Source organism: Pseudochaenichthys georgianus, chromosome 9, assembly GCF_902827115.2.
Source record: "Pseudochaenichthys georgianus chromosome 9, fPseGeo1.2, whole genome shotgun sequence".
Taxonomy (NCBI): domain Eukaryota; kingdom Metazoa; phylum Chordata; class Actinopteri; order Perciformes; family Channichthyidae; genus Pseudochaenichthys; species Pseudochaenichthys georgianus.
In genome coordinates this window covers 8583500-8610622 of record NC_047511.1, presented here as the reverse complement: position 1 = coordinate 8610622, position 27123 = coordinate 8583500, and the positions used below count along the sequence as shown (strand labels likewise).

At 42.4% G+C, this 27123-nt stretch overlaps 1 protein-coding gene across 2 annotated transcripts in view; it reads left to right on the top strand.

Moving 5' to 3' along the window:
* hira (histone cell cycle regulator a) overlaps positions 1-27123 on the top strand; it is a 41603-nt gene that overhangs the window by 1105 nt on the left and 13375 nt on the right. Inside the window, exons 2-17 of one of the 2 annotated variants that reach the window (XM_034091009.1) lie at positions 10755-10817; positions 11049-11159; positions 14597-14687; positions 16135-16229; positions 17196-17291; positions 17436-17596; positions 18380-18547; positions 18636-18749; positions 19802-19872; positions 20284-20389; positions 21079-21300; positions 21802-21887; positions 22285-22476; positions 23549-23692; positions 23788-24004; positions 24129-24236. In XM_034091009.1, coding sequence (XP_033946900.1) covers positions 10755-10817; positions 11049-11159; positions 14597-14687; positions 16135-16229; positions 17196-17291; positions 17436-17596; positions 18380-18547; positions 18636-18749; positions 19802-19872; positions 20284-20389; positions 21079-21300; positions 21802-21887; positions 22285-22476; positions 23549-23692; positions 23788-24004; positions 24129-24236 — 2045 coding nt within the window. Of the gene's footprint in view, positions 1-10754; positions 10818-11048; positions 11160-14596; positions 14688-16134; positions 16230-17195; positions 17292-17435; positions 17597-18379; positions 18548-18635; positions 18750-19801; positions 19873-20283; positions 20390-21078; positions 21301-21801; positions 21888-22284; positions 22477-23548; positions 23693-23784; positions 24005-24128; positions 24237-27123 lie in introns of both variants that reach the window. The other variant, XM_034091008.1, reaches the window with a different exon arrangement.

The window sequence follows — 27123 nt, the reverse complement described above, 5'->3', positions numbered from 1 at the left end:
CACCAGGAGAGTTTTCTTGACTAATTTTTTATTTATTTTTATTTAACCTTTATTTAACCAGATAAAAGCATTGAGATAGAATCTCATTTGCAATGCTGACCTGGTCAAGAAGGCAGCAACGTTACACATAACACATAACACAAACATATAAAATACAGAGAACATAACTAAGAAAACAAAAGATGAAAAAGCAGTCACTATATTGTGCACATTAGGACAGTAAGAAAGGGGCACTACTTATTACTGCAAGAGCAGCTGGTGGTAAGGACTTCAGACAACTTCAATCTAAAACATGCTATTGAGACAAGTGCCCTCAGTGTGAGGCGTGATTGAAGGTCATTCCAAGACCAAGGACCATAATAAAAAAGACTCCTTTTCCCAGCCTCAGTCCGCACAGCAGGAACCTGGAACCATATCCAGGCACTGGATCTGAGGTTGTAAGAGTCACAAACTGGAGCAAATCTGGCACATATGTACAGTGGGAGCTTACCTAAAATGGCTTTATACATTAATAAAAACCAATGCTGCATCCTACGTATACTAAGTGAGGACCATCCAGTTAGGCTATACAGTTTGCAATGATGAGTCCTATAGGGTGCATTTGATATATAACGCAGTGCAGCATGGTAGACTGGGTCAAGTTTGGCCAAAACAGTGGGACAGGCAAATCTATAAATGGCATCACCGTAGTCCAGCTGGGACAGGAATAAGCCAGAGACCAACCTTTTACGGGATGAAGTTGAAAAAGAACATTTAAGTCTGTAAAGCAAGCCAAGAGTGAATTTCAATTTCTTTGACAGAACTTCAATATGGTGTTTGAAGTTCAGATTACTGTCCAACCAAAAGCCAAGATATTTGTAGGTATCGACAAACTCAACAGAGACGCCATCAAGGGTGTCAATGGAGAGGCAAGAATTAATAGAATGAATTCTGGGGGTTGGAGCTTAGACTTTCCGACTTTCAATTTTAAGGACCACCCTAATATATATATTTGTGTGTGTATCTTATCTAACGGCCTACAACTGACATGGGTTAACAGATGCAAACGGCAGGACTCTGGATTTTGTTTAGTTGATAATGCATTTCAGTACTGATGTACGTTGACACTCAACAAACTTATTTTAAGGGGGTCCTAAGACACATACAAATACACTTTGATAGATGATAAAGGGAAAAAACAAATTTGAAATGTGTATAAAAATAATTTTCCCTATATGACTTAATCTGCTGATGGAATAATAATGTTTTCACTCAAACTGAAACAATTACTTGACTCATCGATTAGTCGTGACACAGATTTTTCAATTATTTTATAATCATGTTCAACAGATATGGAACAGTTATGCATTTTAATGTATTGTTTATATCTTTTGGACTAACAAACAATACATTAAAATGCACAACCTTGGACTTGAGAACACATTGGAGTGACATTGCAGAACTACTTGCCACTATTTATTAGACTTTCTTAATGCTCATCTGGTAATTATAGTTCATACAACTTGTAACATGTTTATTTTTAAGGAACATTTAATCTATTATCCGAGTAATGTCAGAGGATTACAACAATCTCAAAGATTGGAAGGTTGTATATAAAATAGGGATGCACGATAATTATCGGCCCGATAATTATCGGTCCGATATTAGGAATTATGACGTCATCCCGATAAACCCGATACCAGTATTAATAGCCCCGATAATATACAATATATTTTTTGGGTGAAAAAAAAAATAAAAAATAATGCGGTGTGGGTGGATTGGGATGAGGGGCGCTTGTTTTTCACTCGGTTCCTCCCGTTTTGCCAGTAGTGTGGTTTAGGAAGAGGGGAGTTTTTCACAAATCCAGCGGTCCCTTCTCATGCCTGGCTGTGACGTGAATGGTGTGCGGCCGTGAAGCCAGGGTTGCGTTCCGATAATCCAAAAATCAGCTCCTAAATTCTAACCCTATCTCCTATTCCTTGACCTCTGAGTGAAATGTCACGGGGTTAAGGGATAGTCGATAGGATAATTCAAAAGGACTTAGGAGAAGAGACTGCGGTACTTTAGAGAATCCGAATGCACTTTCACTATCCGACGTGTTTATGATGCGCCAGCGGACGTCATGAATGTGCGTCTGCTGCTGTGGGGAAACTATGGAAACTACAGTTTTCTATACAGCGGACTACAACATGGATGTTTAATAAGAACGAGGGACTACTGTGAACTCATCTAGAGACTCTGCACCGTGCTCTGATGCTGCTGCTTTGCTTTATGAACGGGGACAACAGAGAAACATATTCTTCATGACCAAAGTTGGAATTAAAATCAAAAAGGAAAGTGAAACTTTATGCTCGTCACCCTCTCCCTCCGGTCCACATTAATACAAATGATCCCAATACGTATGATTGTATGAAAATATCTTAAAATCAATACAAATGTATTTATTATAAACGTTAGTCCTTAACATCTATCAGTGTGTATATCACCATTCAAACTAGGGCTGCAACAAACGACTAATTTGATAATCGATTAATCTATCGATTAATGAAACGATTAATCGATTATTCGGATCGTTAAGGTTTTAACTGTACTACTACTTATATCGATACTGCTTATCGATCCGGTCCTTTTAACGATAGTATTAACGGTTCTTTTGTCAAGAAATAAGGTAAACTAACTAAACAAATTGTGAACATAACTAACATTGCTTTTTATTTTTAATTAAATGCATAATATTTCGCATCAAAAGAAACAACAATGTTTTAACAAATCATATTAAATAATGTGATGACAGAACTGTAAACAGAATAGCTGAAACTTTAACAAAATAAATAACTCGGTTACCTCTAATCATTAACCTATGTTTTTATAACTGAGTTAACTCTGTGTGTTGCTGCTAGCATGCAGAACACCTGACGTGGAAACGTTACTCGTGGACGGGGCTACAGAGCTGCTAGAAAGACAGTGGAACCCGGTGCATTTCTCCGTCTGGATGTGGAGCACTTTTGCTAAATGTTTAGACAAATTGCTCGTGTTACCGCCCTGACATGCTAAACTCTTATTCCACTTTTGGTAACGAGCATTGTCCACATTGAGACGGGTAAAGTTTAACCACACCTCGGAGCGCGTTCTCTCCGCCATCTCCTCCGTGTGTGTGTGTGTTGCATGCATGTAGCAGCTGCGTGTGTGTGTGTAAACTGCCCCGCCCCCTCGCAAGCAGGCGGGGGAGAGATCTCGTCTGAATTGGGAAGATCGAAAATACATTATAGACGCATTTTGTAGTCATATTGCATATTAGAAACGGAGTTGGCGACACTAAGACTGCGATATAATGTTTATGTAGCAATAATACATATGACATGTTTTAAATGTCTCCTTTACCGATCAAAAAGAGCGATAACGTTGGAGCTTAACGGGGTGTAGAACACATGTGATGACGTCACCAACTAATCGACGACTGAATTAGTTGCCAACTAATTTGGTAATCGATTTTAATCGATTAAGTCGATTAGTTGTTGCACCCCTAATTCAAACATCTTTTAAAAGTTGAACAAACCCCACACAGCTCAGTAAAGACTGAGAGATGTTGACTTTATTTGATAATTTCAGTAAAAACTAACGTTCATATTTCTCTTTTTGATTATAATACTGATGAACGTTCAGAAAAAAGCACTTTGGCAAGTTACCACATACGTTTTAAAATGCTTAATAATAGGGATGCACGATAATTATCGGTCCGATATTAGGAATTATGACGTCATCCCGATAAACCCGATACCAGTATTAATAGCCCCGATAATATACAATATATTTTTTGGGTAAGAAAAAAATACTGCGATGTGGGTGGATTGGGATGAGGGGCGCTTGTTTTTCACTCGGCTCCTCCCGTTTTGCCAGTACTGTGGTGTTAGTGGTTTAGGAAGAGGGGAGTTCTTCACAAATCCAGCGCTCCCTAATACTTCGAACCTGATCAGTCACCTGAAACATCGCCATCGCTACGATGGTGTGTTAAAAGCGTACGAAGACAATAATACAATAGTGTGTGTGTGTGTGTGTGTGTGTGTGTGTGTGTGTGTGTGTGTGTGTGTGTGTGTGTGTGTGTGTGTGTGTGTGTGTGTGTGTGTGTGTGTGTGTGTGTGTGTGTGTGTGTGTGTGTGTGTGTGTGTGTGTGTGTGTGTGTGTGTGTGTGTGTGTGTGTGTGTGTGTGTGTGTGTGTGTGTGTGTGTGTGTGTGTGTGTGTGTGTGTTGGAGCTATGTGCAACTCAAGGCATATGCTCGAACCGGAGCTGCCTGGACGCTGCAATCATGTTGCTGAGTGTGCTGACTCCTCCTACAATGTCCCGCTGTCTGCTTCCTGCATCAAGTCAAGTGCTCGGTGCAGTTGTGGCGAAATGTCGCTCCTCTGTTTTCATTTAAACAGCTCCTTATATCCGTTAGCGCAGCTAGCTAGCACCAGATGCTAACAACAACAATGCACGTAAGGTCTCTCTCTCGCTCGCTCGGGCCACACAAACACACACCCTCCCGGTCCTCCAGATGGCCAGTCGGTGCCTGCCGGTGAGCGTGGAAGTGTGGTCTGCCACAAGCGGGCGGCAGGAGCGGGGCTGTCAGCATCAGCTTGTAGATGGTATTTTAAACTCGATGCGCTCTGAAACTACGGGGCGGCTGAGGAAAAAAAATACACATGCGTTAAAATAATTAGTGGCGTAATTTTTATTTTTTATTATCGGGTATCGGTATCGGTCTTGAGAAGCAGGAAGTTATCGGTATCGGTTTCAAAAACCCAATATCGTGCATCCCTACTTAATAAGCACCGTAACGTTCATGATATCATTTCTCGGTCATAATCGGTTGTTTCCGTGAACGGCCGACTGTTGAGTGGCGGCAAATGCTGCGGCTGCAATGCATTGTGGGGCAGCATTTTCTCCTCTCCTTTCGGTTAGGGAGGTCCAGTGGTTCCTAAGCTAAAGGAGGTTATAAAGGAAGTTTGAAACCTCCTTTCCTTTCATTTAGAGAATTGGAACGGCACTTATCATGGCTGCCACTGAGGGACTTCCGGGTCATTTCACTTGGTTAGGAAGGTTCCTAAGCTCAATGGACTATTGGAACGCAACCCTGGACAGTAAACAAACATGTCGTCGGTAGTATGGGACTATTTCAAAGTTTCAGAGTTAGATAGTTCGCTTGCGATTTGTATTAACAAATGCAATGCAGAAGTTCCACGAGGAGGGAAAAAGGCAACGAGCTATAATACTTCCAACCTGATCAGTCACCTGAAACATCGCCATCGCTACGATGGTGTGTTAAAAGCGTACGAAGACTCCTGCGCTGCTAAACTAGCGGCGAATCCAAAGCCAGTTGCAAAGGCACCAGGGCTTTTACCTATCGACGAGGCTTTTGAAAAAGGAAAGAAGTTTGCCAGATTTGTTTGGGAAAATAAATATGGTCACTTTGAAGAGTCAAAACTGTTCTTGGCTTTGTTTTGTTCATAGTAGTAATGCTCATGTGCTTTGCTCACTACTAGTCTCTTTTTTACCACCAGGTGTGCAAAAACTACAGGTACATTTAATATATATATATATATATATATATATATATATCGTTGCCCGGGCGGTGTGTTTGGGATCATTGTCATGCTGAAAGACCCAGCCACGTTTCATCTTCAATGCCCTTGCTGATGGAAGGAGGTTGTCACTCAAAATCTCACGATACATGGCCCCATTCATTCTTTCCTTTACACGGATCAGTCGTCCTGGTCCCTTTGCAGAAAAACAGCCCCAAAGCATGATGTTTCCACCCCCATGTTTCACAGTAGGTGGTGTTCTTTGAATGCAACTCAGCATTATTTCTCCTCCAAACACGTCTAGTGTTTGGACCATATGACATTCTCCCAATCCTCTTCTGGATCATCTAAATGCTCTCTAGCAAACTTCAGACGGGCCCTGGGCATGTACTGGCTTAAGCAGGGGGACACGTCTGGCACTGCAGGATGTGAGTCCCTGGCGGCGTAGTGTGTTACTGATGGTAGCCTTTGTTACTTTGGTCCCAGCTCTCTGCAGGTCATGGACTCGGTCCCCCCGTGTGGTTCTGGGATTTTTGCTCGCCGTTCTTGTGATAATTTTGACCCCACGGGGTGAGATCTTGCGTGGTGACCCAGATCGAGGGAGATTATCAGTGGTCTTGTATGTCTTCCATTTTCTAATAATTGCTCCCACAGTTGATTTCCTCACACCAAGCTGCTTACCTATTGCAGATGCAGTCTTCCCAGCCTGGTGCAGGTCTACAATTTAGTTTCTGGTGTCCTTTGACAGCTCTTTGGTCTTGGCCATAGTGGAGTTTGGAGTGTGACTGTTTGAGATTGTGGACAGGTGTCTTGTTATACTGATAACGAGTTCAAAGAGGTGCCATTAATACATTTAACGAGTGGAGGACAGAGGAGGCTCTTAAAGAAGAAGTTACAGGTCTGTGAGAGCCAGAAATCTTGTTTGTTTGTAGGTGACCAAATACTTATTTTACAGAGGAATTTACCAATGAATTCATTAAAAATCCTACAATGTGATTTCCTGGATTCTTTCCCCCCATTCTGTCTCTCATAGTTTAAGTGTACCTTGGATGAAAATTACAGGCCTCTCATCTTTTTAAGAAGGAGAACTTGCAAAATGTGTGGCTGACTAAATACTTTTTTGCCCCACTGTATATCATATTATTCCAATGCTTATGTACTTCATGTTGTAAATAATGGTTTGAGTAAATGAAATAAACAATGTATTTAATAATATTTTGCTTCAATTTTTTTATTTTCATCTAATCACAAAGCAGAGGTAAGAATATATCCATCACTTCTCTGCAGCTTCATGTCTTCTATTATGAGCCACATGGAATACTTTCATTTCTAAGAAATAGGAAATCAGTCATGTCATTTAACATCAACAGCAGTAAAACAAATATGTTTATGTGTGCAACAAGTAAAGAGAAGCTGCTGTTAGTTAATAAATATGTGGAATTCAGACAGACTCGAGCAATGCTTATTAAATATATATGAAAATAAAGGACACAAATAAAATAAAATTCTGAAACTAAGATGCAAAATAGTGCAAGATAAAGGGGTAAAATATATACTACCACAATTTAAATAAAATAATATAAATGTGTCAACACTGTATTGCAAATACATAAACTGTTTACAGCAATATAATAAGTATATGCATAATGAGAAGTACTGTATTGCACACAGTTGTGATCGTTTAAAAAAGAAAAGTGACAGAAAAAAGTGACAGAAGTGATGAGCTCTAGAGTTCTCTGCTGCTGAGACCGGACCGCCATTTATTTCGAAAAAAGACTCACTTGTCATGCACGCTGTGCATCCTGGGATATGGTAGGGCTGGGCGATATGGCCAAAAAAGAAATCCCCGATTTTTTTTCACAAAAAAATCCGACAACTAGCCAAAAAGACAATATGGCAGGCCCCGCCATTGTAAACAGTGAAAATGTAACATACAATATTTCTTTAAACACAAGTTGAACATCTTGCTATTAGTAGATTGGAGGTAGTTCTGATAAAGTGCCAACAAAACATTCAACAGCATTAATTATCAGTGCATGAGAGCATAAGGCGTTTTTTTGTTGTGCTGTTTTAGTTTGAATATCCTCTTTCCTAAACATTCTTAGCCAGGAAGACAAGCTTGTCTACCACCTCTGGCTTTAGACATGCCCGGTGGCATGTAACAATGCCCCCCCCCCCACACTGAAAACCCTCTGAGGGTGCACTTGTTGCTGGGATTGAGAGGTATTTTTTTGCCAGGACACTTAGCCTAGGAAAATTCGGTTGTTGGCGCTTCCACCACTCAAGAGGATTGGTGTCTGGGTCTACCTCTACCTCTGAAAGATTTCAGCTCAGTCTATCTCTTCTGCCTCTGACTGGTTGGGAGATGACACTGGATTCTTTTTGAAGAAGGCCGCTAAAGTCATCTTTTTCTTGGATGGAGGCTGTGCATCTTCTTGGCGCACAGCCGTGCCAGGCTGCTGTGGTGTACTGTTGTTGGCAGGAGCAGGTAGAGACATCATCTCAGCAACAGCTCTTTTTTTGACTGGTTCCACCTTGTCTGGGTCAATGTAGGTTGTGCGGAACCTTGGGTCAACCAGTGAGGACATGTCCAAGAGTTAATATTTTACAGGGTCGCTGTATTTGTCGTCAAGGTACCGCATTCTTTTTCCTTTTATTGTTTTCGTGAGCTCTGCGTCTTCCTCCTCTGGCTGTAGGAGACTGGTTTTTAACAGATGCTCCATCTGTTCAAAACCAGTCTCCTACAGCCAGAGTCAAAAATACAACTGGTTTGATGTATGAAACACTAACATGAGACTCCCCGGAGAGTGCATCAGTGAATTCTTGGAGTGGTTTTACAGCTTTATTTATCGACTCCAACACATCCAGATCTTGCCAAGTGGGCACAAGATGGCGACTTTTCTTGTCCGAACCCAGGACACGGACTAGAGCCTTCTCCTGTTCGAGAAATCTCTCAATCATTCTTTGGCGTGAACCCCATCTGGTCGGGGACTCTGTTATCAGCTGATGAGTGGGTAGACCAAGCTCTGCCTGTACTTCACTCATGTCTCTTCTTTTTTTCCAGCTGTAAGAAAAGGCAGACACAGCCTTTTTACATACCCCAATAGCACGATCGATCCGTGGGTCCTTCACACCATTCTCTGTAGTAAATGAAGAATATATAATCAAAACACATTTTAGTGGAACATACCACAACATTCACAAACTTGTCTTGCTTCAATTTCTGCAAAATATTAATTTACAAAGGACACACACACACACACACACACACACACACACACACGCACACACACACGGCATGTATACCATAATGATTAGATATTTAGTTATTTATTCATACACATTTTGTCAAAATATTGGCTTGATATAATGCATTAATTACATGATGCATTAATTAGACTGTCTTGCGAATGGGAAAAATGTCACTTTGTAGTGAATGTGAGATTCATAATTCACCATCATCTTTCAGTGTTTCATGTTTTACATGCACAGTCGTGATGTTGTACGTTTAGCTGTTAAGTGACCACGGCCCCTTTAAGACGAGCGGTATGTCTTTCATGTCATTCACAGAAATAAACGACTCACGCACTTGTGTGGTCAACGTGAGAAATAGTTTTGCCTCATTCTTCATGCAATTTCCACAACTTGATGCATAGCCATTAGACTTACTTACCGATAGCATTGTATAATCTGTGTCTAAAGCACTGGAGGTTGGGCCACGCATTGTCCTTCAGAGCTTTAATCATGTTGCTGCCGCTGTCAGTAGTCATGCAAATGAGTCGGTCTTTGGCAAGGTTCCATGAGTTTAGGGCATCTTTTAGCCCCTGGGCTATAATTTCACCTGCGTGGTCCTCTGGAAAGCTCCGCAGAGTCCAGTCGTTGTTAATAAAGTGCACAGTAAGACTCATATACGGCTGCATCGTCCGAATCGACCATAAATCTGTGGTGGCAGAATAAAAGGACACCTCTTCCAACTCCTTTGCGACTCGTTGTCTTGTGCTATTATATAGCTGAGGCAACTTCGGAAAAGAACTTTCGGCTTGGTAACACATACCTGGGGTCCAAAACTTTAATCATGTTAATAAACCCTGGCTTTTCCAACATATATATTGGCACCATATCCTTTGCTATATACATACCGACCGCATCTGTAATGGCTTTCCAGCGGGCCAAAATCTTGTCATATGGGATGCAGTTTGAAAATGTTTGTGTTACGGTGGACTGTATTTTGGCGGCTGTGCGTGAGGTGCTTGTAGTGCCGCGGTCCTTTTCATTCCGCTGCGCGCAACATTTCTCCCATTCAGCAGGATGCTTTTGTTTGAGGTGCTGCAGTCAATTTGTCGTACTGGGCAAAGGAGAAGTGTTCACTAACACAGATTTAAACACATTTGTGAACAATAGACATTTTGTGTACATAGAAAATGTCTTGGATCTTTGATTTCAGCTCATGGAAAATGGGAGCAAAAAAAAAAGTGTTTATATTGAGCTAAAGGTTAGCACAGGAATTGAGTGGTGTAAAGTAACTAAGAACATTTACTCAGGTACTGTACTTAAGTACAATTTTGAGGGACTTGTACTTTACTTAGGTTTACCATTTTATGCTACTTTGTACTTATATTTAAGAGGTAAATACTGTACATTTATGTAATACCTTTAGTTACTTTGCAGATTTGGATTAATGATGGGAAATATAATCAACACTTAAATCAGACTTTACTTACACCTGGATTCAATTCACATGTTACCCAGCAGTAAATGAAGCAATTCAAAGTTCCAACATTAACAGCTCCGATAAACACATCCAAACATCAATAATTATCATCAAAACACATAATATAAATGATTGTGAAATTGGCAAATGTGCATAACGAGTTTACTTGATGTACTATAAGTATATTTTGATGCCAATACTTTTGAGAAATATTTTGAATACAGGACTTTTACTTAAGAAGTATTCCTACACTTTGGTATTTATGATTATACTTAAGTGCTAGATGTGAGTATTTCATCCACCACTGATTCCACATCACAACTTAATTGCTTATCTATCTACAGTTTCAAATGCACTGTAAGGCGACCTTGGGTGTCCTGAAAGGCGCCTCGAAATAAAATGTATTATTATTATTATTAAAGTATCTGTTAAACTGTGTCTATGAATCTATACAAAATGTGATAAATATCATTAAATGTAGACATTCGTTGTGTTTTACAGGCAAGCCCATATTTTCCGTTGACATCCACCCTGATGGGACAAAATTTGCAACCGGGGGCCAAGGTAAGACCCGTACCTGTGCACATCCTCTGGCGCTGAAGTTGATTTTTGTCTTTAGATGGTGTCCAATACTTGTTGTAGCACTAAGGCGAAAGAAGTATACTGTGTTTTTGAATCTATGACTACATACTAAAAGTTTGCCTGCAGACTACAGTCTATAGGATTAAAAAAAATTAAACACAAAGATACATAAAGTCAACAATGTATGGGTTTTCATATTGGATTTGTTTTCAGGAGAGGATTCGGGCAAGGTGATGATCTGGAACATGGCGCCAGTCCTTAGAGAGGAGGATGAGAAGAATGAGAATATTCCCAAAATGCTTTGCCAGATGGATAATCACCTAGGTAACCAGCCTTACCACTATTCGCTTTCCAGTTGATTCTAATGGAGTGGTGCCGAGTCCTAAAACCCGGAAATAACTTTGTTCTCTGACATAATAGACTTCATTAATTACGCCTCTCACGAATATCCAAAGCTTTTATGTGTCATTTAAACGGCGGTTGCTAACAAGTGACTAAAGTACAACACGTCATCATGCAACACATCGCCTTGGTGGTGATGCACACCATGCGACCGTGATGTAGTTGGTTTATACCCTAGCTTTATCTTTTTACTTCTGGCGATTGCAATTACGCTTTAAAAATTACATGGTGGCATTAAAATGTAGAGTTTATCCCACTGAAGAAAACGTTTTAGGCATCATAAACATGTGCTTGCCAAAGAGCTTTTATTCTGCATTATACCGAAGTCCAATCCAGTAATCCCACTGCTTTTTTCCATAAACTTGTGCTTTTAGGATACTCATTATTATACTTTGAACGACACTTGTAACCACAAATTCGAAAAACACAGTTACAGCTTCTATAGTGAAAAATATTAACAGCCAAGACGGAGGTATGGTTTTTTAAGATTGCTTTAAGCGCTACCCATCGGTCCGAAAAAGCCAAGCTATACTCCCCCTTTAGATCTGCACTAACGACAGGACCATTTTAAAATACAAATAAATGTTGTTAGAGATGACAACATAACAACAGGATTCACTGTATGAGTACTACAAGTCACTTAAAGGTGGGGTAGGTAAGTTTGAGAAACCGGCTCGAGATACACTTTTTGTTATATTCCATGGAATGCACTTAACATCCCGATAGCAATGAATATCTGAAGTGCTTTGACAAAAAAGCCATAAAAAAATGCATCTGTGGAAGCCGTGGCGCTGTAAAAAGCACGACCAATCATCTGAGCCGGCCCGGCTAAAGTAACTGGATGGCCTACCTGCCTGTCAGCCTTCCATCTGTGCACAAACAGCAAGTGGCAGATTTCTTCCGCCTGTGTATTTTCAAATTCTAGCGCACTCGAACTGGTTTCTCCAAAATTACATTAAAGGTCACATGTCATGGCCATTTCCACTGATCATAATTCCATTGTTGAGGTCTAATAGAATAGATTTATACTGTGCAATTTTCCAAACTCACATTGGTTTCGCATACAGCATCTCTGTAAAGTATGTGTATTCAGCAGTATTCACTCTCTCCACTAAACGGCTCGTTGCAGCTCTTGCCCCCCCCCCCCCTCCCTGTGAGCCCAGTGTGCTCCGATTGGTCGGGACCAGTCGGGACGTTGTGAATCGCGCTGAGCTCCGTGGAGGTGTGATTTCCTTGTTTAGTGATGCACAGCGAAACACAGCCAAACTCACCCTGAGCACACACAAAGTCACAGCCGAAGTCAAAACAATAAGTGTGGCTTGATATTGAGAAAGAAAAAGGTTGATAAACGCTGTGAGAATGGGTCTACAGAGAGAATTTTGCCGCGATCCCAACTGTCTGTTATCAGCCTGCAGCCAGGGAGGAGAGATCAGCAGAGCTGCTTGCACTGAGTGTGTGAGGAAGTCCGTGGATTGGTCAATTTGGACCAATCAGCGGGGGCTTAACGTAACGGCTCCGCGGACGTAACGTAACGGCTCCACGGATTGGTCCATTTCGTTCCGGGGACGACATGACATCATGATGTCCCCGGAAGAATCAAATGGACAGTGACGTATCTCCAACGAGGCGTTTTGGGGAGGTATTTTCTGTTTTAGAGTTTTACTCCCTACATGGTGTACTTTGAGGGTTTTGACTCTGCAGACCGTTTATATGCATAAAAACCTTCATAACACACAAGGGGATGGGCAATAACCGGAAAAGCATGACATGTCACCTTTAAAACAGCATTGAAGTGTTTCTAAGACTCTTTGGATAAAAGTGTCAGTTAAATGACATTTAATGTAATGTAGTGTAGCTTCTGGGTCGGTCTAGAAAAATAAGACATCACACTATAAGGGTTTGAATCTTTTTCTGTTTTTATTCACCACTGACTACTATTGCTGCTCTGAGTGAAGCAGCAGCAGACTGTGTTCATACGTGTGGGGTTGTGTTCCATATAAATGTGCAAGCAGTTAGATTTAATAATAGGAAATTCTTGCAGGCCCTATTAATGCCCAATATAAAGGACTGCCTCGTCAGCACAAATCCCTACAAGTTAAAGGGGGCCTGTCATGCAAAATGCACTTTTGTACGTCTTTTTTACATGAATGTGTCCCTGGTGTGTCAGGGAACTCACCAATACCTCATTCACACCAACGGTGTTTCAGGGCCGGTTCGGAGCTGGAGCTTGAAAAGCACCGGGTTTTCCTGTTCACACCGCAGCGGAGCAGCCTCTTAGCTCCGCAATCTGGTTCGTTTCGAGCACCAAAAAATTGTCCGGCCAGAGCAAAAGCACCACATACGTCACGCTTATGTCGAGGCGGGGGCAGGGGTGGGATCAACTCCTGAACAACAACAAAAAGCCGGCGTTGTATCCAGTTTGTACACAACGATGGAGCAACTTAACAAGCAGCAGTGGTCCACTGAAGAGACCAGCTACCTACTGGGAATCTGGTCTTCCGAAGAGGTACAGAGGAAGCTGGAGCACAATCGGCCATTGTTGTTGTTGTCGGTGTCAGCTGTGAGGGGTTTCCGCGCGGTTTGGCTTTATGAAGCAGGCACGCAAACGGTTACGTCATGACGCAATCGATGACGCAGCACCAGTCGGACTCTGGGCAGTGTGAAAAGAGCCGGAGCTAAACCGAAGAACCGGTTCTGAACCTGAAAAGCTCTAGCACGCAGCTTGAACCGGAGTTGCGTTGGTGTGAATGAGGTACAAGTGTCAGAAAACACAACCCTCTCTCTTTTCCTCCATACCCAAATCTCTAAAAACGGGGCTGCAACGGAGCTGATACAGATTTGAATTGTTCTGACGTCAGAAAAGGGGTGCTCCGCCTATATGGGTGACTGTCCACCTGTCCGTGCGGCAGAGTTTCAGTTAGATTTTTTTTGCCGGTCAACATGTCCGTTAAAGTTGAAATCTTCCGGACAAAATTAGAAAAGTGCCGGTCAAAGGTCTTCTTTGTTATTTATTGAGCTTTAAAACAATATAAGAATAATAATCATATAAGAATAATAGGACGTAGCCTCTCTTTTCCTCCCCCTCTGATCAGAGCACGCTCCCCTCTCCTGCAGGGGGGCGTGGTCAGCTGCAGCTCATTTGCACTAAAGCTACGTCACAGAATCAGCCCTTGCAAAAACAGGGCTGGAAAAGAGCAAATAGAGCGAAATGAGGCATGGCTAAAATGCATGATCTGTTTGGTATTTTGAAAAAAAAACTTCACAGACATGTTTTATATAGGTATGGCCCTACAATATATGTTTCAAATATAGCATGATAGGTCCACTTTACATTTACAAGTGTTTGTGTGTCTCTGCAGCTTGTGTGAACTGTGTGCGCTGGTCCAACAACGGGCTGTACCTGGCATCAGGAGGAGACGACAAGCTGGTCATGGTGTGGAAGAGAGCTGCGTATGTACACACACACTCACTCTCTCTCTCTCTCACTCTCACTCTCACTCACACACACACGAGTAAATACAGATGATGTTCTTGCTGTTACAGGTTCAATCTTAGATACGTTTAAAGTATTTCTTAACCACATACCCCTTTTTTTGGGGGTAATTAAATGTAAAGACCTGTGCCGTCAGTGTTTTTCAAATCAATAATATTAATAATCTATAAAGAATTGTCAGTTGTTTGTTGTATTTCTCTAGGTAAATACTAGCTTATCCTATAAATTGGAAGGATAAATAAAAGGATCTTTAAATTAGATGTAACGAAACGTGTATTGTATGTAATGTATTTATCACCTTTCATAAGCGGGTTAGAAAGTGCTTCAGCAATAATCAGGGTGTCCGCGGGATCTTAAAAAGTATTAGAAGTTGATAAATCAATTTAGCGAAAATTAAGGCTATTAAAAAGTATTAAACGGCATTTTCCAGGGTATTAAGAAGGTCCACAGCAACGACAACATGAAACACCCTTTAATTTACTGAAACAACATGTCGGGAAACCCCCTCAAGGCGGCCCCATGCATCGCGTGCCATAAAATGCTGCTTCTTATTTTAAGTTTTGTTGCCTTGCTCCGCTCTGTGGGGGGGTGGGGGGGGTGTTTATCTGATGGTGGACTACCTGAGAGATATACAGCATGAGAACACGCCGTCCACCGCGGAGAATAAACAGAAGGGCTACCATGCTCCGGGGTCTTCTTCGCTGCTTTTGGTGTATTTTGTGGCGGCAGCAGCAGCGCCACTTACAGGCCTGGCATATGTACTACAGCGTTTCCAGCATTTCCAGCGGTCTAGTGTGAACGGACACGTTAATGAATCGAATGCGTGTGAACGGAAGACTTTTTTGCGTTTGCGTTTTACTGTATGCGTCCTCGTGGGGCCGGGGTCTAAGCCAAACTATATCCGGTCACAGAGATCTGCTATTTTAAAGTAAGGTCAACACATATAGACCCTAAATATAGTCTATATTAAGAACGAGAAAAGTCTTAACATATATATCGTTTTTTGTAAACATATGACAAATGTGTGAGGGTGATGACGTCAGAGCATCGTCCTCTGTGCCGGGCTTAGCCCCGGACAGCCCCAGCCCAATTTAACCCCTGGGTATTTGTGAGGGAGCTCCTATATGGCATTACCTCAATGTAACCGGTTAGAACTCGAAGTTGCGATGAAGTCTTAAAATGTATGGAAAGGGTCTTAAAAAAGGTCTTAAAAGGTATTAAATTTGACTTCAGAATTCCTGCATATACCCTGATAATACAAAATAACCTCAACCCCCACCCCCATTATAAAACACACATCCAACAAAGTTAACACAAGAAAGTGATTTCATAAAAATATGATTTTAGTAGTGATTTATAAGAAATCCGTGAGGCCATATTGACACTGTGTGTTTTACTATGTAGATTCATCGGTCCGAGCACAGTGTTCGGGTCGAGCAGTAAGCTGGCCAACGTGGAGCAGTGGAGGTGTGTCACCATCCTGAGGAACCACACCGGAGGTAATACACAAAACACAATTAAATATATGTACTCGAACACAATACTTCCAAGAATGCATTAAATAATTGAAGCAAGCGGCGAAAACCCACAGTAACACAAAATAAACCACATTAAGACACATCACAGACCTTCTGTATTACTCACTGATATCTTAACTGTTGTGCTGCTGCTAGATATTCCCGGCCTCTGTTAGAAGGTGTAGGTGACCGACGGATGATGAAGAATGGCTGTCCATAGTCTGTTACCAATTGTATTAATTCTTCAGTATGAAGAGTAGGAAATGAACATGTAGAATATGTGTGGTAACTGTAATGCAAAGATAAAGCAGGGAAAAAAATACCTTTTTATAGTAAGGGGATGGCAAGTAGCAATGTTTTGGGTTTTCCACCTCAACACACAGTAAATCAGCTGGCCTATGCTGCCCTCTATTGGCCACATGCCGATATAGAATAGCGGTGTAAATGTAGGATTACTACCCATTACCAATGGTCATTAACTCACAAGTAATCACACATAATCAAATAAGAAAAATGTAGTCTATGGAATGACGAAAATGTGTGAGCAAAAATTGGCTCTGCACTTAACTTAACTGTACGTTATGCAAGCAAAGGGTGAACATGTTGAGTCCACTCCCCGTGTTGCCTCGCGGTCTGCATGGCTTGCTTAGTGGCTGTTGCTAACTGCCATATGTTGCACAGTAAGTGCTGTATATAGAACAGAAATTCACCGACTGAAGTGTCAATATAAAAATGTATTTTGCCATGAATGCAAACGCATTTCCACAAGACAAAAAACAAAGCTAGTGACTCTCAGTCAACAGTCCGACACTGCATGTATTTGCAATCCAGTACTTAACAGGTGCGGTATGGATGAGTCCATTAATGCTTCTGCAATGGAGATAATGTGGAAAAGTCCAAGTTTCTGGAACAGCGGGGGGTTTATACAGTGTGTGTTTTTGTTTATAGATGTGATGGACGTGGCGTGGTCTCCTCATGACGTGTGGCTGGCCTCCTGCAGCGTGGACAACACCATCGTCATCTGGAACGCTCGCAAATTTCCAGGTAGGACAATTCCCAGAGCTGACCCCGTCTGCAGCCTCAAAGCTGGAAACTATTTCTTTATTTTTAGGATAATAAAAAGAAAACATGTTCCACAGAGCAGCAAGACGTTTCCCTTATTCTTGTCGGTCTTCTGTGTGTCCCCAGAGATGGTGACATGTCTGCGAGGACACACTGGGCTGGTTAAAGGTCTGACGTGGGACCCGGTGGGGAAATACATCGCCTCCCAGGCCGACGACCACAGCCTCAGAGTGTGGAGGACAATGGACTGGCAGATGGAGGCCAACGTCACCAAACCCTTCAGCGAGGTACAGAAACTCGTGAGCTGTGTGTGATGGTGTTGTTGGAGCAGGTGGTTGACTATGAAAGGTGGACTTTACAACTTATTAACTTGGTTTTTATTTCTGTTTAATTATACAAATAACTATGCCCACTTTTCGCACAAGTTTTTTGAATTTTCATTCGGCTGTATCGACGAACTAATTCATTGGATGAAAACCTCAAACTTTATTTCCCAAATATATTTGATAATAGCAGGAAACCTAGGAAACACTGGAGTGTGTCACTGCCAGTTTGGGAACCCACCCACAGCACAGTCATAATCCCTAGATTGACACCAGCTTTATGATATTTGAAGCGTAAGTGCACCAGAATAAAAGGCTAACGCTAGCCTATAAACAAACTGTATCACAGTTGCATGGCTGCGAATCACCACTATTAAGCTAAAGGCGGTTCGTGTTCAGCATGATAACGTTTAGAAGTCCCAATCAGTTACTTGTGAGCAACCTCTTTTTTGATCACACGGAAGCTTCACACATTCACCGGTGGGGTATTTACTGACATATTTAATGTCGTAGAACAAAACGTGAACATTTCTACAGCTTGTGTTAAACACAGATCTTATTTCAGGTATCCAAAAAAAAAAAATACTAACTAATTTCCAGGTTTAAGGACTCATTCCATCACATAGAAACAACTCTAGTTTTGTATGTAAGTGTTTACCCAATTTGCCTCGTCTGTGCATTCACACACACCCACAGTTCACCAATGAGGGTTTGAATAATGTTCTCTGGTCTCTCTCGGTGTGTCAGTGTGGTGGGACGACCCACGTCCTGCGTCTGTCCTGGTCTCCAGACGGTCAGTATCTGGTGTCGGCTCACGCCATGAACAACTCCGGGCCCACCGCTCAGATCGTGGAGAGAGATGGCTGGAAAACGAATATGGACTTCGTCGGCCACCGTAAAGCTGTCACGGTGGTGGTAAGAACGTTTTAGCCACATTATCAGACTTTTAAATGTAAATAAATCGTATCTGCTACTTGAAAATATTTGGTTTCTTTCTCTGTAGAAATTTAACCCAAAGATCTTTAAGAAGAAGCAGAAAAACGGCAGCGCTCAAAAACCCGGGTGTCCGTACTGCTGCTGCGCTGTCGGCAGCAAAGACCGGTCGCTCTCCGTCTGGGTATGTTCACACTTTGGTTAATGTTATAAAATGGCAATATGTTTAAATCGGTACCAGGGATTCCTGAGTCAAGCTACAGATTTTTCGGCTTGCTTTTGTTTAGAGCTGCACAATTAATAGATGATTTATTTTTTTACCCCAATTTGCAGTATGAACAATATTTGTCAAAGGGAAAATATGATTTTTAAATTACATCTGTGGTGTTGCAGGGAAGTCCCGGTCTAAACACAGCACCCCACAGATCCTCTTAAAAATCACACCGTCTTTATTTGGATCCAATGATTAGGAGCATTGTCTACTTTTACTTGGGTCCACACACGTTAAAAAAAATTAACATTTACACCCTGTTGCCAGATAAACAATAACAAACAAAACAGCTAATGTCGTGTTATTAACAGTCAAGTATGGAAGTACGTTGCAAACACGCTAAAACGGCCCAAAACACTTCCATTAAAAGATACGCACTGCAGTTTAAAAAAATGATGTCGATGGGAAAACGCAAATGTGCCGAAACACATGCAAGAGCCATCCGTCAACCGAGGACACGTTTGCTAAAAGCGCTGCATAAACGAAACGCTGCAAGAAGCTTAAAACAAAAACAAACGGTGGGACGCTAAAAAGTGACGCACACAGCTGGGACCGGAGCGCTTGTTGATGATCTGGGATTATATGGTGTCACTGTTGGCAGAGTTAGCTGTTTCGTAATTGTACATTTTGTCAGTATATTTAAAATGACTATGTTAGCTACGTTAGCTAGCTAGCTTGCAGCAGATCTGCAATAAAATCTAAAGGAATCATGCGATCACATTGTTAAACTAAGACAATTAAACTTACATTTTTGGTAGCCTTCAAATGACAGGGTTTAAACAAAATGTATGGACATGCAAGAAAAAAAATCATTAATAATTTCAATATCCATTTAATGAATAAAGCTTCAAACTATTTGGTTCAGCCCTAGTATTTTATTTAAATGATTTTGCAGTATATAGATCCTAAATATGTAAAAGTAACAAGTTAGATTCTAAAGCTTTCTGTCCGATGCTCTTCCTCAGCTGACCTCTCTGAAGCGCCCTCTGGTGGTCATCCATGATCTGTTTGATAAATCGATTATGGACATATCCTGGTGAGTTGGTGTGGTGTTCAAGGGGTCACAGGTTCAAACCCCACTGCAGTCAGCATGTCGTTGTGTCCCTGAGACACGTCACCCTAAATTGCTCCTGTGGGGATTGTCCACAGTATTGAGTGTGTGAGTTGCTTTGGATAAAAGCATCTAACAAGTGACATGTAGTGTGTGTGTGTGTGTGTGTGTGTGTGTGTGTGTGTGTGTGTGTGTGTGTGTGTGTGTGTGTGTGTGTGTGTGTGTGTGTGTGTGTGTGTGTGTGTGTGTGTGTGTGTGTGTGTGTGTGTGTGTGTGTGTGTGTGTGTGTGTGTGTGTGTGTGTGTGTGTGTGTGTGTGTGTGTGTGTGTGTGTGTGTGTGTGTGTGTGTGTGTGTGTGTGTGTGTGTGTGTGTGTGTGTGTGTGTGTGTGTGTCAGGACTCTGACAGGTCTGGGGATGTTGGTGTGTTCGATGGACGGCACTGTGGCCTACCTGGACTTCTCACTGGATGAACTGGGAGACCCGCTAAACGAGGAGGAGAAGGTTAGACACTCGTCATGGAATCACATCTGGCTGCAAACACCAACTTAGTTCTTTGCCTTAACAGAGTGGTGCAGGCATGACGTATTTTTGTAGGCTGGCTCGCAAACTCATTCCCAGGTTTTAGGACTCATGCTTAATTTATAAACAAAAACAAATAACTTGAATTAATCTAGATTAAGCCTTTGTGGAACTTTGCTGTTTTTTTTTCTTTTTCCGTTGACTGTTACAAAAATAAAGTTAAACAACAAAACATCTTGGTTTTGCCTTAAAATGTAAGTTGTTTTCTATCAAGAGAAGCAAGCTGCTATAATACACATTTCAGTTCTAGCAGCAGGTTGTAAAAATGGTTTTAAGGCCACCCATAATGCTTTTTGGGGTTTTCCCTTTAAGGTATTGTGTTGTACTGTAATGGTCAGTAAAGGCTACAATCCCAAAGAGTGTCTCTCTCTCTCCCACACACACTAGTGGGCTTTTATTAGGACACCCAAAATCAATCAATATCATTTATCAATATGTTTTCTATGCACCAAACCAAAGAGAAATGAACCTGCCCAACCTTGTTACGTCGGCTTTTATTTCCCTTCCTTTCTTTTGTCTCTACTTTGTTCTCTTGTTGGATGCTGTCCTTTCCTCCATCATTCTATCAAGCCCGAATAAGAACAATGTCCTGTCATTTCTCTGACGTACAGAACAGCATCCATCAGAACATCTACGGTAAGAGTCTGGCTATAACCAGCACAGAGGCTCAGCTCTCCACCACCATCATCGAGAACCCTGAGATGCTCAAATACCAGCAGGAGCGCCAGAACTCAATCCAGGCCAACTCAGGGCTGGGCAGCGCCGGGCCTGAATCCTCGGCCCCTAAGCTCAACAGCATGATGAACGGAGAGTCTCTCGAGGACATCAGGAAGGTGGGACACTAGATTTAAACTTCCAACAAGCTGCACACAGTGTTCAGTTGGTTCAGGATAAAAACTAAGATTTTCATTGAATTCATCTTATTATTTCTTCATTTGTCTGATTTTCATACAAATATTTAAAAAAAATATATATTCACAAAATCAAGTTTCAGAAAATGCAAAGATTCATAAAATAAAAAAACACACAATTTTATATAAATCCTATTTGTATCCAAATCTATTTACAACTTTGGGTTAAAGGGGCCCTATTACATCTTTTGGAGTTTTCTTTGTATGTCAATGGTCTGCAAAGACAACGTTCCCTCCAGAGGACGCTTCTCTCCCAAATGTTTATATTTAGATAGACAATACAGAGAGATTAGGTAAAGATTATAAAAACGTTTTAGAAATAAAAGATAAATATCAATGGCTTTCAGGGCTGTATTTTCAATGGTTGGCAAAATACATATTTTTGGTGCTTACCTTTTCTTGTACTTATGTTGTTGTCTTCAGACCCTCCTGAAGAAACAGGTTGAGACGAGAACTGCAGACGGACGAAGACGAATCACACCGCTCTGCATTGCTCAGCTGGACACCGGGTAGGGAAACGATCGTGTACACTTAAAGATATACATATATGTATACGTGTGTGTGTATATACACACACATACATATATATATATATACACACACACCATTTATTGTTGAGTAAATGTAGAAACCTTAAGTGCAAAATAAACAATTTAACATTTCCCATTTATGCAAAAATGCCAAACATTTAATAATTAAAATATATATATATATATTTTTTTTAAAGTGGATGATTGTGTACATTTGTTAAAAATACTAATACTATTGTGGAAATACATTGTCCATTCTGTCAAAGTTATTATTGTCTAACTCCCTTATGGGCCTCCTCACTGAGAGCTGTGCACTCGGCACGTTTAGAAACATGCCGAGGAGAAAGCTCACCAAACAGTTTCTCTTTCTGTGCAGGGATTTCTCTCCCGCCCTGTTCAACAGCGCTCCCATCCTGCCGTCGGGCTCCTCCATGTCCAACCAGCTCACCTCCCAGCTCAGCTCAGACTCCAGCCCCGGACAGGCCTCTTCTCTGGGGCTTCGGCCCATCCACGACCCCATGCTCACCTCGCCTCCACCCAACAGCGCCACAAAGGGCCTGGAGGACGGGTACGAGCTTTTTTCTCTTTTCTTGTTTTTTTTGTATGTGCTTGTTCAATTCCTAACTGGAAAGCTCGCTCTTTTGAACACATACATGCAACAAAACAAAACAAATGATCAGTTTATAATGTGATGCTATTGCACTATTTCTTAATGCTCTTTATGTTTTTCATGTTTTTAAAGAACTTTGAATGTGTGTGTATATATATATCTCATTTAACTTTCCTTGCATTATATGCTGCTTTGGTTATCTCACACACTGTTTCCTTCAGACCCAAAAGCAGAACACTCTATTCATACTGTGAGAACTGGGTTTCTGGTGGCTTCCCCAATCCAGTCTTAACCCTCTTGTCATGTTTTGGTCAAATCTGACCGATTCATTACTTCCATTAATTGTAGTAGTAATAATAATAATAATAATAATAATAAATTATATTTCTATAGCGCTTTTCTTGAACCCAAAGATGCTTTACATTTGGGAAGGAGGGTAGACAAACGAAACAAAAACAAAAGCACAAAGAAACAAAACAAAACAGAAAAGCAGTCAGGAGGAAGTTGATTGAGAGGGGGCGGTTTGAGGCGGGACTGGAACAGGATGAGGGACTCAGACTCACGGAGGTCTTGGGGGAGGGAGTTCCAGAGTTTTTTTTTTTTACAGAATTGTAAAGTTGTGTTTTTCATTTGATTGCTTCGAGGCCTTATGATATCCTCCAAAGTAGACATTTGAAGATAAAAAGAAAATGCTGATCACTGTGTAGTCAACTTGTAACACCTATGATGTTTATTATTTCTGGTCAAAAGCGACTGCCATAGGAAATGAATTGGTAACCCTAGATGATATTCCTCCATCAGCTAGTACACACCCACATTTGACACATTGTCTGTGTCTAGTCTTTGTAGGTATTCGTGTAAACCCGTACTCTGAGACATGGTTTGCAGCTTATAAGTGTGCTAAATACAATTTGGTGAAGATGAATGTTTTTGTGCTAATGTAAGAGCCGTTAAAACAGACCAAACATCAAAGTAAGGAAGGAGAAACAAGCATGACAGGAGGGTTCATGTCTGTTTCCTTGCATTCCAGTCTGAAGTCCAGTCTGCTGCTCACTTCTGCCTCCAAGATCGAGCCGATGAAAGCTTTGGACTCGAGGTTCACGGAGAGGTCAAAGGCCACAACGGGGGTCACGGCCGTCATATCCTCCATCTCTGGACTCATGCCTCTGGACAGGTGATTGACTCAAGTGGTACAGTGTGAGGTTAAGAAAAAGCTCAAAGATGACATACAAAACCAAATCTTGACTTATTTGTATCGTCAACCAGCAGGCCCAAAGACGGCCTGTCCTCTCTGAAAGACTTGAAATCCAAAGACGACACCAGCAGCGACAGCGAAGACAAAATGGCCTCGATCAACAAAAACCTGATGTTGGGCAAGAGGAAACCCGAGCTGCTGATCGATGCAGGAGAGGTGGTGGAGAAGAGGAAGAAGGGACGGCCCAGGAAAGACAAGATGGCTGCACCCACCGCCCAACCATTCCCTCAGGTAACGAGATGGAGGGAAAGAGTGAAAAGATTGAGATTACAAATTAACTTGTTAATCAATGAGAACGAAGAGAACATTCATTTCTTTTATAAAAAAAACCATGATTAAACCCTTTTCCTGTCAGATGACTCTCAGCGCAGAGCGGGAGCCAAGCAGGGTGGCAGCGCCTCCCCCTCCTGTCGCTGCTCTCAAACTGCCAACACCCAGTATAAAGAAGACCTTCAGTCTGCAGGTAACGTGTGTGTGTGTGTGTGTGTGTGTGTGTGTGTGTGTGTGTGTGTGTGTGTGTGTGTGTGTGTGTGTGTGTGTGTGTGTGTGTGTGTGTGTGTGTGTGTGTGTGCTATTTCATATCTAGTTCCTTTGAAAGCAGCGTCACTTTAATCTCAATCGTAAGTCTTTGATCTGTACAAATTCTCCGCTCAGGCAATGCTTTATCTATAAACTTCAGTGTTTCCATAAAGCCGGTATATATCGGAATAATCAGTAGAAGTCCGGTAAAAATAATAATATGCTGTAAGCACAATTCAAAGTGTATTCAAAAAAGTATGAATGGACAAGTTGGCATCAATCAATCTATCAAAGTGTATACATCACACATGTTACATTTGTCTCGGGGGACTTTACAGGTTCGAGGTTCTTTGTGTCATACGAACATGGCTACAGTGTAGTTATGCTGATGAACATCTTGTGTCACAGGCTCCTCCAACAGAGCAACACAGAGACAGAAACAGAAAAATATAGTGCACGTAAATAGTAAATACAAGAAGAAAATAGTTTAAAAAAGTGAAATAGTGCAATAAGAGTCTCTATGCAAGTCATTGAAATATGATATATTAGTAATGGATAAATATGTTTGAAGTAGCAGCCAGATGAATATTGTGGATGTTGTTTCAACAGTTCAGTTGTTTAGCAGTCTTCTGGCCTGTGGGATGAAGCTGTCCCTGCATGGTGGTTTCAGTCCGGATGCTGCGGTAGCGCCTGCCAGACGGCAGCAGACAGAACAGTTTGTGGCTGGGGTGATGGGGGTCTTTGATCATCCTGAGGGCTTTCTTCCTGAGCCGCTGGGTGTAGAGGTCCTCCATGGATGGCAGCTCCGTCCTGGTGACGTGCTGTGCAGCTTTCACCAGCCTCTGTAGAGCCTTACGATTGAGGGCGGTGCAGCTGCCGTACCAGGCCGTGATGCAGCCAGTCAGGATGCTCTCTATGGAGCACCTGTAGAAGGTCAGGATCCTCTCTAGGGTGCACCTGTAGAAGGTCAGGATGCTCTCTATGGAGCACCTGTAGAAGGTCAGGATGCTCTCTATGGAGCACCTGTAGAAGGTCAGGATCCTCTCTATGGTGCACCTGTAGAAGGTCAGGATCCTCTCTAGGGTGCACCTGTAGAAGGTCAGGATCCTCTCTATGGAGCACCTGTAGAAGGTCAGGATGCTCTCTATGGTGCACCTGTAGAAGGTCAGGATCCTCTCTATGGTGCACCTGTAGAAGGTCAGGATCCTCTCTAGGGTGCACCTGTAGAAGGTCAGGATCCTCTCTATGGAGCACCTGTAGAAGGTCAGGATGCTCTCTATGGTGCACCTGTAGAAGGTCAGGATGCTCTCTATGGAGCACCTGTAGAAGGTCAGGATGCTCTCTATGGAGCACCTGTAGAAGGTCAGGATCCTCTCTATGGTGCACCTGTAGAAGGTCAGGGTGCTCTCTAGGATGCACCTGTAGAAGGTCAGGATCCTCTCTATGGAGCACCTGTAGAAGGTCAGGGTGCTCTCTAGGATGCACCTGTAGAAGGTCAGGATCCTCTCTATGGAGCACCTGTAGAAGGTCAGGGTGCTCTCTAGGATGCACCTGTAGAAGGTCAGGATCCTCTCTATGGAGCACCTGTAGAAGGTCAGGATGCTCTCTATGGTGCACCTGTAGAAGGTCAGGATGCTCTCTAGGATGCACCTGTAGAAGGTCAGGATGCTCTCTATGGAGCACCTGTAGAAGGTCAGGATCCTCTCTATGGAGCACCTGTAGAAGGTCAGGATGCTCTCTATGGTGCACCTGTAGAAGGTCAGGATGCTCTCTAGGATGCACCTGTAGAAGGTCAGGATCCTCTCTATGGAGCACCTGTAGAAGGTCAGGATCCTCTCTATGGAGTACCTGTAGAAGGTCAGGATGCTCTCTAGGGTGCACCTGTAGAAGGTCAGGATCCTCTCTATGGAGCACCTGTAGAAGGTCAGGATCCTCTCTATCGAGCACATGTAGAAGGTCAGGATCCTCTCTATCGAGCACATGTAGAAGGTCAGCATCCTCTCTAGGATGCACCTGTAGAAGGTCAGGATGCTCTCTATGGAGCACCTGTAGAAGGTCAGGATGCTCTCTAGGATGCACCTGTAGAAGGTCAGGATGCTCTCTAGGATGCACCTGTAGAAGGTCAGGATCCTCTCTAGGGAGCACCTGTAGAAGGTCAGGATGCTCTCTAGGATGCACCTGTAGAAGGTCAGGATGCTCTCTAGGATGCACCTGTAGAAGGTCAGGATCCTCTCTAGGGTGCACCTGTAGAAGGTCAGGATGCTCTCTATGGAGCACCTGTAGAAGGTCAGGATGCTCTCTATGGAGCACCTGTAGAAGGTCAGGATCCTCTCTATGGAGCACCTGTAGAAGGTCAGGATGCTCTCTAGGATGCACCTGTAGAAGGTCAGGATGCTCTCTAGGATGCACCTGTAGAAGGTCAGGATCCTCTCTATGGAGTACCTGTAGAAGGTCAGGGTGCTCTCTAGGGTGCACCTGTAGAAGGTCAGGATCCTCTCTATGGAGCACCTGTAGAAGGTCAGGATGCTCTCTAGGGAGCACCTGTAGAAGGTCAGGATCCTCTCTAGGATGCACCTGTAGAAGGTCAGGATCCTCTCTATGGAGCACCTGTAGAAGGTCAGGATGCTCTCTAGGGAGCACCTGTAGAAGGTCAGGATCCTCTCTAGGATGCACCTGTAGAAGGTCAGGATCCTCTCTATGGAGCACCTGTAGACGGTCAGGATGCTCTCTAGGATGCACCTGTAGAAGGTCAGGATCCTCTCTAGGATGCACCTGTAGAAGGTCAGGATGCTCTCTATGGAGCACCTGTAGAAGGCCAGGATCCTCTCTAG